This window comes from Megascapheus bottae, chromosome 3 (assembly GCF_031878675.1).
Source record: "Megascapheus bottae isolate mThoBot1 chromosome 3, mThoBot2.hap1, whole genome shotgun sequence".
NCBI lineage: Eukaryota > Metazoa > Chordata > Mammalia > Rodentia > Geomyidae > Megascapheus > Megascapheus bottae.
Genome location: NC_143511.1, coordinates 84,762,144 through 84,773,662, shown reverse-complemented (window position 1 = coordinate 84,773,662; position 11,519 = coordinate 84,762,144). Strand labels below are relative to the sequence as shown.

The 11,519-nt window shown below is 51.1% G+C and overlaps 1 protein-coding gene across 2 annotated transcripts in view; it reads left to right on the top strand.

Annotated features, from left to right (window-relative positions):
* The first annotated feature begins 5,403 nt into the window (after positions 1–5,403).
* The window catches only part of Niban2 (niban apoptosis regulator 2), a 54,726-nt gene continuing 48,610 nt past the window's right edge, over positions 5,404–11,519 (top strand). Inside the window, exon 1 of one of the 2 annotated variants that reach the window (XM_090330674.1) lies at positions 5,404–5,807. In XM_090330674.1, coding sequence (XP_090186800.1) covers positions 5,561–5,807 — 247 coding nt within the window. In that variant the 5' untranslated portion in view covers positions 5,404–5,560. Of the gene's footprint in view, positions 5,808–6,507; positions 6,757–11,519 lie in introns of those variants that run through there. The other variant, XM_090330675.1, reaches the window with a different exon arrangement.

Here is an 11,519-nt window from a genome sequence, read left to right as displayed (position 1 = left end):
ACAGATCAGATATATACAAAATAATCTAGTGTGTTGATTTTTTTTCTTTTACATCCAAGACTTGAACTTAGTGCTTTACTGAGCCACCCCTCCAACCACAGATTTTTTTTTTTTTTTATCCAGTACTAAGGCTTGAACTAAGGGCCTGGGTACTGTTCCTTAGCTTTTTCACTCATGACTGGTGCTCTACCACTTGAGCCACAACTCTACTTCCACCAGTTTCTACTGGTTAATTAGGGAGAAGAGCCTCACAGACGACGTTGCCTGAGCTGGCTTCAAACCTTAATCTTCACATCTCAGCCTCCCGAGGAGCTAGGCTTGCAGGCATGAGCCTCCAGTGCCTGGCTGTGTTGAATTTGATGAGGGACGTGTTTGGGAAGCAGTGATGGAAGGCACTGGGAGATAGACTCCCTGATATAGGACGACTTTAACTGAGATGTGAAAGAAAGATGGGTGGAAGAAAACTGGTATTTTGTCAGCTCTGAGGTAGGAGAGGACATGGCTACTGGGGATGTAGATGTTCAGGATAGCAACAGAAGAGTGACAAAGTTGAGGCTGACATTTCAAAGTCTAACTTTATCATCACGATGGTGGGACCCACAGGCGGTGGAAGGCAGGGGAAGAGCTATCATATTTGTGTTTTGGAACAATCGATCTGACTGATGAGGAGTAAATAGTAGTCTGAAGGCAAGCAAGAGTCAGTTAAGAGCTGGGCTGTTCCTGAGCTGGTCTTAGGGCACTGGACTTGGGGTGGTGGTGGAGCTGGAGAGAGGTGACAGCTTGGCCACTGAAGGAACCAGTAGGGAATTTAGCTGCCAGAGGCCAGGTGACAAGTGAAACAGGCTGTGAGCTGTGGTTCCTTCCATCACCCAACAATTAATAAAGAGAGGCGGCCCGGGCTGAGTGCCAAGGTCCTCTGCACAACAGGCCATGTCAACCAAGTAAACAGAGGCGGACACAGGATAGTCCTTAAAAACAAAATCCTGATTCATTCACACTCCTTGTTGTTTACTGGACGTGTTTTGTTTTGTTTTGTTTTGTTCCTTCCTCCCTCCAGGTCTATTTCAAGTCTGACAGGTTTGTGGGGAGAGTAGAGCTGGGGCTCAAAGCCAAGTGGGAACGAAAGAGACCCATGGGGCAAGAAAGGGGCCCTCCTTCCGTGAGGACCAGGAAAGGTGTCGGGCTGATCAGCTGAAAGCTTTGGGTAATTCCCCTTTCTTCTCTGGGCCTCTGTTCAGGCTCTGGCTCCAGCCTCTTGGACCCTCCCTTTCAAAATAGTGTTCTTCACCTTTGGGTCCTGGTTTCCAAAAGAGCTTTGGGGTGGAGCTGGGCAGGGCACCCCTCTAGGGAGGCAGTTTGGCAGAAGCCACTTCCTGACAAAGGACTGATGAGTCAGGGATGGTAGGTGGCACTCTTTGTTCTGGAGGGACAGGCCCAGAAGGTGGGCAGCAGAGAACCCTCCCCTCCCTGCTCCAGATCGGTATCATCCAAACTCCCACTGTCCACCAAGGAAAGGGGTGGGAGAGCCTGCTGGGTATACAGTGTCAGCAATCTTAGGAAAAGAGCAGAAATAACCCCCACCACAGTCTTGCAGTGCTGAGAAAGTCTTACCATAGAAAAATGTAAAAGATATATATTTCAATAGAAAGGCAAGAAGAAAAGAATTTAAAAAGCACAAATGGAATGGAGCACCAATGACGCATGTCTGTAATCCTAGCTATTCAAGAGGCTGAGAGGTGAGGATGAGTTTCAAAGTCAGCCCAGGCAGAAGAGTCCATGGCACTTTACCACTTGAACTTGAACCATGTATGTATGTATGTAGCATACATATATTATTTGCTTTTTTTTTTCTAGTACTGGAGCTTGAACTCAGGGCCTGAGCATTGTATTGGGCTTTTCTCAAAACTAATGCTCTACCACTTGAGCCATAGCACCACATCTGGCTTTTCTATGTATGTGATAATAGAACTTGGGTCTGAGGAATAGAACTTGGGTCTTCGTGCCTGATAGGCATGCACTCTACCAGTAGGCCAAACTCCCAGCCCTATATTTGCGGTTTTTTTTTTGTTGTTGTTTGTTGGGAGCCAGAGTGGAATCAAACTGTACCTTGACTTGCATCAGACGATGGTTTTATTGTCTTATTGCTTTCTGGCCCTATTCTATGTAAATGACCTGAGAATTACCATATGAATGTAACACCTGGAGGTTCCCTGGGTCAGGAGGAGGGAAGAAGGGGGAGTGGAAAATAAACGCGGCAGTCTCGGCAGTCTTTGCCTGGACTGCGGACATCCCGGACCCGGTGTGTCTGTCTCTTTTCTTTTTCTTCCTAGTCCTTGTCCCCTATTTCAGGAACCCCAATCTGCGAACCCTGGTTTGCTGCCGGTTGGCCCCGGCAGTTGTTGTTGTTGTTGGTTATGAGGCTGAACTCTGGGCCTGAGCGCTATCCCTGAGCTCTTCAGCTCAAGGCTACCACCCTACCCTTGGAGCCACAATGCCACTTCTGGTTTTTTAGTGGTTAATTGGAGATGAGAGTCTCATGGACTTTAGTGTTCAGGCTGGCTTTGAACCTTGATCCTCAACTCTCAACCTCCTGAGTAGCTAGGATTACAGGCATGAGCCACTGCCCCCCACTATATTTGTTTGTTTGGTTTTTTTTTTTTTGGTTGGTCATGGGACTTGAACTCTGAGCCCTGAGCTGAAGCTCAAGGCTAACGCCCTACCCCATGAACCACAATGCCACTTCCAGTTTTCTGGTGATTAATTGGAGATAAGAATTTCACAGACTTTTTTTAGTGCCTGGGCTGGCTTTGAACCACAATCCTCAGATCTCAGCCTTGTGAGTAGCTAGCATTACAGGTGTGAGCCACAACACCTTGCCTGTATTTGCTATTTTACATAGAATTTTTTGTATTCTTGTGATGCTAAAGCTTGAACCCAGCATTTACATATGCTAGGCAGGCATTCTAAAATTGAGTTATGGGTTGAAGGTGTGGTTCAAGTGGTAGAGTACCAGGCAATGAAAGAAAGCAAGAGTCAGATACTAAATTCAAGTCCTGGTCTCTGACAAAAGAAAGAATGAAAGAAGTAGGGAAAGGAAAGAAGGAAACTGAATTATATCCCCAGACCTGTCTTTTGTTATTGTTGCTGTCAAAAAAAAAAGGATGAAAAAGAAAAGAAAAAAACCCCACAAGACTTTATTAAGCCAGGTGCTAATGGCTCTTGTCTGTAATCCTAGCTATTCAGGAAGCTTAGATCTGAGGATGGAGGTTTGACATTACCCAGGCAGGAAAGCCCTGGGACTCTTTTCTCTAATTAGCCTCCAAAAATCTGGAAGTAGAGTTGTAACTCAAGTGGTAAAGTGTGCCAGCCCTGAGGGGAATAAGCTAAGAGACAGAGGCTAAGCCCTGAGTTCAAGCTTTAGTATCCACACAACATAAACAACAACAACAAAAACTTTGTTAAAGTATGATTGATATAGACTCTATCTGAAAAATAACAAGGGTTGGAGATGTAGCTCAATGACAGTGTGCTTGTCTAGCAGTTCAAGCTCCTGTACTACAAAATTTAAAAGAAGCATAATTGACATTAATAAAATGCATTGATTTTAAGTGTACTGTTCAATAAGTTTGAACATCCCCAGAAACAGGTCATCCAAAGAATTCCCTTCAACCCCAGTGCCGTGGCTCACACTTAAAATCCTAGCTTTTCAGGATAAGAGGAGGATAAGACCTGAGGATCATAGTTTGAAACCAGCTGAGGCAGGAAAGTCCATGAGATTCTTATCTCCAATTAACTACCAAAAAGTTAACCACCAAAAAACTGCAAGTGGACCTTTGGCTCAAGTGACAGAGAGCCAGCTTTGAGCAATCTCCCCCCTACAACACAGAAAACTAAGGGACAACACTCAGTCCCTGAGTTTAAGCCCTGAGTTTAGATTTCTTTTGTAGGTGATGCCCCTTCAACTCACCCCAGGGGGAAAAAAAATACATTTTTCATTGTTGGTTGTAGGGCTGAACTAAAGGTCTGGGTGCTGTTGCTGAGTTCTTTTTGTGCAAGGCTAGTAATCTTCCACTTTGAACCACAGCTCCACTTCTTTTTTGTTTTGTTTTTGTTTTTGTCTTGTGGGTCTTGGGACTTGAACTCTAGGCCTGGGGGACTGTCCCTGAGCTCTTCAGCTCAAGGCTATTGCCCTATCCCTAAAGCTACAGTACCACTTCTGGTTTTCTGGCGATGAACTGGAGATAAGAGTCTCTCAGACTTTTTTGTGCCTGAGCTGGCTTTTGAACTGAGATCTTCAGATCTCAGCCTCCTGAGTAGCTAGGGTTACAGGTATGAGCCACTGCTCCCAGTCCACCTGTGGTTTCTGAGTGGTTAGTTGGAGATAAAAGCCTCACAGGGACTTTACTGCCCTGACTGTCTTTGAACTGTGATCCTCAGATCTCAGCGGCCTGAGTAGCTAAGATTACAGGTATGAGCTACCAGCACCTAGCTCCCAGAAAATATTTTATGTGCATTATCCAGTTTTGGGATAGCTGTTTACATGTATAAACAAAACCCTACAGCTTTCAGTGCCTTTCTGCCTTTGAGGCCACAGATGCATAGTAGAATTGAATGACATGACATGTGATTGATGACCTAAGTCAAGAAGGAATCCCTGGCATGCTGGGAAGTTTGTAGGTGTTCCAGACTCAGGGGACTGGGTGTACCATAAGAGCTAAGGAAAGGTTCCTGTGGTCCTTACCTGTTCCCCACCCAGCTCAGGTCTAGCCTGGCTGAAGAGACACCAGCGTGCAGGGTCCAGGGTAGAGCAGGCCTTTCTATTTTCTGAATTTGGGGTGTAGAAAAACAAAAGCAATTTACCAGCATCATTTACTTCTTGTTGCTAGGACAAGGCATAGGTGTCAGGAGTCTTGGCCTCTGGATCAGTTTGCCTTGGCCTTGCTGTATGCCTCTGACAAGCTACTTTCCCTCCCTGGCCCATCTCTGAGCAAAGAAACTAGTAATCCCTGCTGGTTTGACTTCAGTTCTACCTGGTGAATCCTCTGGCTAAATGTACTCTGTTCTTCAGAGGCCAGGGGTGTGGGCCCCACTCCCTAGAATGCTGTTCCCTGGTATCTTGTCACAGTTCTTGTTTTTCAGCTTTTAGTTCCAGTACTACCTCTGTGATTGCCCTCAAAACAGAATGTTCTGCTTCTCTAGGTGCTTCAGGGCAGGGACTGTAATAAATAATAGAAAGATGATTCTGTGAACGGAGAGCTGACAGGCCATATGTCAGGCACTGTGGTTGGCCTTTTGCTATTAAACTGAAACCTCACAATGAAGCATTATTATTCCCATTTGACAAATGAGGAAATTGAGGCTCAAAGAGGCAGTGCCCCCTTGTTCAGGGGCAGTGCACAGAGGGCAGGGGAGCTTTCACGCCCAGCATTTTGATAAATGGTAAATGGTGCCTCGTTGCTGGATGACAGGCGAGTGACTGAACCCATGACTAAGGGCCTACATCACCTCATCTTTCCAAATCTACCTCCAAACGGTGGAGACAAGTGGCGGGCAGTCGGTAATGGTAACTGTGTGGTTCTCATTTACTGCCTTGGATCTTAGTTTCAGTGAGAGCCACCCACGGTGGGGTGGAATGTACAACGTGGTAGGTGGCCCGCCACCCCGGGGTAGGCGAGCTGCAACTGTGCAAACTCAAGACAGGGAAGATCTCTGCACTCCAATCCAGGATTTGTGGGGAAAGGTCTGTCTCCCCTTCCAGCTTGGGAGATCTGAAACTGAAAGACGTTCCTGTGGCCCAGCCCCGTCGGGTGAGCACTCAACGTCCCTCTAGGTGCCTTGGCTTTTCTTGGCCAGCTGTAGATGGCTAGTACATTTTTCCATCCCTGACTTGCACCGTCCCACAAGCCGCCTCCTGGGGGAGATGTTCACAGGTTGGGCCTTAGGGTGCTCGCCTCGCATGGGGAGCCCCGGCTCCCCGTTCCCAGGCGCCCCTCCCCCTGCCCCTTTAGCTATTGTGCAAGACTGGCCGGCACACCTTTTGGGCAGGTCGGATCAAAGCCCAGAACTTCCAGAGGGCGCGAGGCGGCACAGGGCCGAGGGCAGGGCCGAGGGCAGGGGCCGGGGGCAGGGCAGGGCCGGGGGCGGGGGCGGGAGGAAGCGGCCCGGGCGTCGAATTCAGGCAAGTCGGCTTAGGCGATCTTGCCAGACCCCTACATCTTCTTCAGCACGAGGAGGAGGGGACACAGCTAGCCCTAGAGCGCCCCGATCTTTCAGATGGCCCCCAGCAGACCCCTCCTTCCCCGTGGTCCGGGTCCCTGGCGCGTCTGTCTCGCCTCGCGTTCTCCGCCCGTCTCTTTGTCTGGGTCTCCCGCAGGTCCCGACGTCCCCGGCCCGCGAGCCCCGCCCTCTGGCCGCGAGGAGGGGGCGTGGCCAGAGTCCGATGAGGGCGTGGCCTGCTCCGGAGGCGTGGCCGGGCTGGGCTGGGCGGGGTGCGGCCGCTGGGCCTGGGCTGGCGGGCGCGGGAGGCTGGAGGCGGCCGGCGGGAGCGACGCGGCTGGATCGGGAGCCCAGCGGGAGCGGAGGCCGCGCCCGGGAGCAGCGGAGCCACAGGAGCCGGGCGGGCCGGGCTCCATGGCGCCAGCGGCGTCGGTCTGAGCAGCGCGGGTAACGGCGGGCGGATCGGGCCGCGGCTCCTCCTCGTCATGGGGGACGTGCTGTCCACTCACCTGGACGACGCTCGGCGCCAGCACATCGCAGGTGAGGACCGCGCGCCCCGCGCGGCGCCCGTCGCGGGCCACGCCCCCGCTGGGCCCGGGTCCCCGGCGGCGCCCCCTCCGGAGTCCGGGGGGCGGGAGCTGCCGGGGACCTCGCTCTGGAGTCCGGGCGCCCCCTTCCCTCCGCCCTCCCTACTGGAACACTACGGGTCGATCCCGGGGTCTCCCCCCGCCCCAAGCCCAGCGTCGGAAGGGTCCCCGTCGCCGGCCCAGCCTCGTTCCAAGGCCGCCGTCCACCCTCCCTGGAAGCTGTCCCACACCGCCAGGGCGGCCCTGACCTCCCCGCCTGGCCGTCTGTCCCCCGCCCCCTCCCCTGTCCACGTGGCCGAAACTGAAGGGCAGGGGGACTGGCTCTGGATAGTGAGGCTGGGGATTGCTGGGGTTCCCCGGAGTGGGCGGGGTGTCATTCCTCTGGCTCAGACTAGGCCAGGAGAGCCCACACGCTAGGCTAGTCTCCAGTCTCCCCCAAGTACCTTCTGTAGTCAGCCTTCCTCTCCATCTGTCACTACAGGGGAGCTTCCCCCAAGTGTCCTGGGCGAGGCTAGAGTTGAGCGGGGTCCTGGGGTCCTTCAGGAGGAGAGGAGGCACTCTGGCTGCTTGAGAAAGTCATCCTAGCTGACCTGCACTGGCAGGACTGGGCAGGGCAGGGCAGGGCAGGGCAGGGCAGGACCCTGGGTTGAATCCCAGCATTTGCTGCCCAGCTGTGTGATCTTGGGACGGCTCTTAAAGCCCTTGATTTTTCTCCTCATTGTTTAGAGTCAATGGTACCTTCTTATTGATGGGTGTGGGAGGAGGCACTGAAAGACTGGGAGCTGGTCAGGTGGGTTGCCAGGCAGATATTAAGAGGGGCTTGTTTCTTTTGCTTTATTTACCTTGCTTCCTTAGCCCAGATTTCCCGGCTCCCTTATGCTTATTCTCGTCTTGTAGAGGTTTTGTCAGTGTTCTCCATGTTTCCTTGATAACAGGGACTCCTTGAGAGCGCAGACCAAGTGTCCCCTAAACTCTGTGCTCCAGAGTCCCACTGTGGCTGGGCACAAAGGAGGTACTCGGGAGGTCCTGCCTCGGGCTGTGGTTTTGGGTTGGTGGCCTGAACTCACCCTTGGGCTAGATCTGAGGTTGTACACAGCGGTGGGATGATACTATAACAAATCAGAACCTCTGTAGTCTCTGACCTGCTGAGGGTTAAGTCTGGAAGGCCTTCTTGTAGGGCCAGGCCTGGATTCTGGGAGGAAGGGCAGGGCGGAGTCTTCCTGTTCCCTCCCTGTTAGTGGCAACCTCCTGGGGCTCTGTAACAGTCCCTCCATTCACAGTCTCCTGTTGGGGGCCCCTCACACTCCTGGGTGGGGTGTGCCAGTCCTTCAGTGGGTTTTTTCCTCTTCCCATACCCAGCTTTGCCTCTCCCATCTTCTTACCTCTTGGGCTGAAAACTGCCCTCCTCCTGCCCCCCTGGCCATTTATAGAGGTGGAGACGGAGCCCTTGAAGCTGAAGTGTCCTTCATTGGGTTTGTTTTGTGGATACCAGGCTGACAAGAAGAGGGTTGTACCCACACCTAGCCCGCTAGCCTCTCTTCCCAACACTTTGCTGCTATTAATAACCCCCTTCAGATGCCTCAGATTCCAGGCAGGCTCACCTGAGGGGGCTCTTGAGTGCTAGGGTGGGAGGCTGTAAGGAGGGGAGCTGAAAACCTTCTCCAACCTTTCCCAAGGAAGAGGGATCAAGGGTATGTCTTTGCCTCTCCAGCCACCCATGAATGCCTGGCACTTCCATGGCAGACAATTAAAATTCCAGAACCCTCCCTACCTGGGGTGGCCCTGTAAAAGTGTAAGCTTTGGGAACACCCCTTTTCACAGGGCCCTGAGCTCTGGAAGAGTGCTGCCGCTTGGCCGGCAGCTTAGTGTAGCCCTTCCTGAGCAGGTGAGCAGGTGAATGCCAGCCTGCAAGTCCTGGCAAAGGTCAGGCGTGCTCCTAGCCAGGGTGCTGTTTCTGCTGTCCCGGCTCTTTTCATCCTGAGATTTCAAAGCCTCTGGCAAGCAGAGGCTTGTTCCACACCAGCGCCCGGACAGCTGGTAGCGGATGATTTCCTCCTGCTTAGTGAGGAAAAGAGGAAGCCCCAGGATTAGGAGCCCAAAGCCTGTTTGACAGCCACTTACTCTTCTGGGCCTCGGTTTCCCTAGCTGTGAGCCCAAGGGTGGAGATTCTGATATCCCAGAGCAACTAATACCTCTTCCATCTCTGAGTAGCTAACATTTCCCCTAAGCTCCCACTACCATCTCCATTAATCGCCAGACCCAGCACGTCTGAGGCCCCCACAGGGTATAAATTGTTGTAACCTTGAGCCAGCATCTCTATCAGTGTCCTTTTATTATTTCCTTCCTTCCTTCCTTCCCCCTCCCTCCCTCCCTCCCTGCCTTCCTTCCTTCCTTCCTTCCTTCCTTCCTTCCTTCCTTCCTTCCTTCCTTCCTTCCTCCTCTTTTCTTTTTGGTACTGGTCCTGGGACTCAGGGCCTGGGTGCTGTCTCTGAAGACCCTGGGCTTTTTTTATGGTTCTCACTTTACCATTTGAGCCATAGTTCCACTTCAGCTTTTTTAGTATTAATAGAAGATAAGATGCTCACAGATTTTCCTGGGTTATCTTTTATAGCTAGGATTATAGGTGGGAGTCACTGGTATCCAGTTCGTTCTCTGTCTCTCTCTGTCTCTGTCTGTCTGTCTGTCTGTCTGTCTGTCTGTCTCTCTCTCTCTCTCTCTCTCTCTCTCTCTCTCTCTCTCTCTCTCTCTCTCTCTCTCTCTCTCTCCAGTCCTGAGACTTGAACACAGAGCCTGGGTACTGTCCTTGGACACTTTTTGTTCCTGGCTAGAGCTCTGCCAATTGAGCCATAGCGTCATTTCCAGCTTTTTCTATGTATGTGGTACTGAGAAATCAAACCCAGGTGCTTTGTGCAAGCTAGGTGAGCCCTCTACCACTAGGCTACCTTCCCAGCCCTCTATCTTTTTTCTTAATCACAGGGAATTGTCTCCTAAACTCTATTCTATTTATTTATTTATTTTTATTTGGAGAGGGGAGAGTAATAGAGAATAACACAGGGGCTCACACATTCTAGGTAAGTGTTTCAACACAGCTCTACATCTGTACCCCTATCCCAGTTATCCCAGTTGTGCGTGTGTGTGTGCGTGTGTGTATGTGTGTGTGTGTGTGTGTGTGTGTGTGTGTGTGTGTAGTAGCTAGGATTACAGTTGTGAGCCACAGACACCCAACTATATTTTTGTTTTTGAAGTAAGGTCTAACTTTGTCCAGTGCTAGCCTTGAACCCAGACTCCCAGGCTGAGGTGCTGGGAAGACGGACAATGTAGATTAGGTGCTCAGTCCAGTGCAAACAATTACTATTGTTATGAGGTTGTTCTTGGCTTTCTTTAATTGGGTTCTCTGCACCTGCAGAGTGAGTAGTGTTTGGAGGGGCAGTGATCTTGGTGATTTTTCCAAGGTTTGTCCAGTCCCAACGGTCAAGTTGGTTGGTTCTCTGGATTTGCAAATCCCTTTTCCGTAATCTTGACTGCCTCATTCCTTCTTCTGCTTTGGCCACTATGTGAAACGATGTGGGCTGTCTGGACAGAGTCCGGAGGACACAGATGGGGGATGAATGGGAGGAACTAGGAGTTGGACAGGTGGCTGGGTTAGGCCAGCCTGCCCCTTCCTTCCTTGTGGCCCTGGGTTCTGAGCCTTTGAGGGATTCTATGCAAATGATGTGAACCACAAACCCAGATACTGGAAGTGGGGTGAGGGGGCTTGGCTGATGGCGATGGTGGTGGTGGTGGTGGTGGTGGTGGTAGGGTGGCTAGGGGCTGTTCTAGCAAGAAAGCTGCATTGGCAGGGGTGGGGGAAATCCCCTGGTTTGTAGGACTGTCTCAGCCATTACACTCCCCCTCCGTACTATTCCCCCGCCACGTACTGCTGTAAGGTGTGCTGTGTGAGGGACCTGGCCGCCTTCCCAACACCTGTGCTTCTCCATGCCCCACCTTCCTGTGGGGCTCACCTTTCCCCTGGCTAGTGTGTGTGTGTGCGTGTGCGTGCGTGTGTGTGTGTGTGTGTGTGTGTGCGTGTGTGCGCATGTGTGCGCATGTGCCAGTACTAGTGTTAGGAAAATGGAGGAGAAAGGGAAAAAGGAATAGACTGGATTCGATTTTCAACAGGCTAGAAGTGTTTTTTGAAGAGCAGCAAGAGACACAGGCTTTCCCTTAGGTATGGAGATTGTGCGAGGGAGTAGGGTTGGAGTTGGGCTTTTATGGGGTCTGAACGAGGAGCAGAGGTTAGCAAGAAAGCCATTAGGGATAGGGAGGTGGGGGCTTTCAGTTTGGCCCACACAGAATGTTTATAGCCAGATTTAGTGGGTTGCCCTGCCTGCGTTAAGCAGTCTGTTCATATCTGATTGCTTGCCTCACGTTTGTATGTACCTGGGAAAATGGGGTGGGGTCAAGCCTTCATATTCCATCTTTGGATATAAAAAAAATAATTGGGCCAAGAGGGGAGAGAAAAGTCCTTCAACTCAGGCCTCTTATTCTTTTTTTATTTCCATTGCCATTTTTCTTTTTTTTTCTTTTTTTATTGTAATTAATAAAAGGGTTACATGATATTTGCCAGATAGAAGGTGCATTAATTCACATAGGCCTCTTATTCTTATTTTGCTTCTTTCCCTCAAGGCTGATGCTCTACTACTTGAGCCATAATTCAAGATAAGAGTCTCGTGAGCT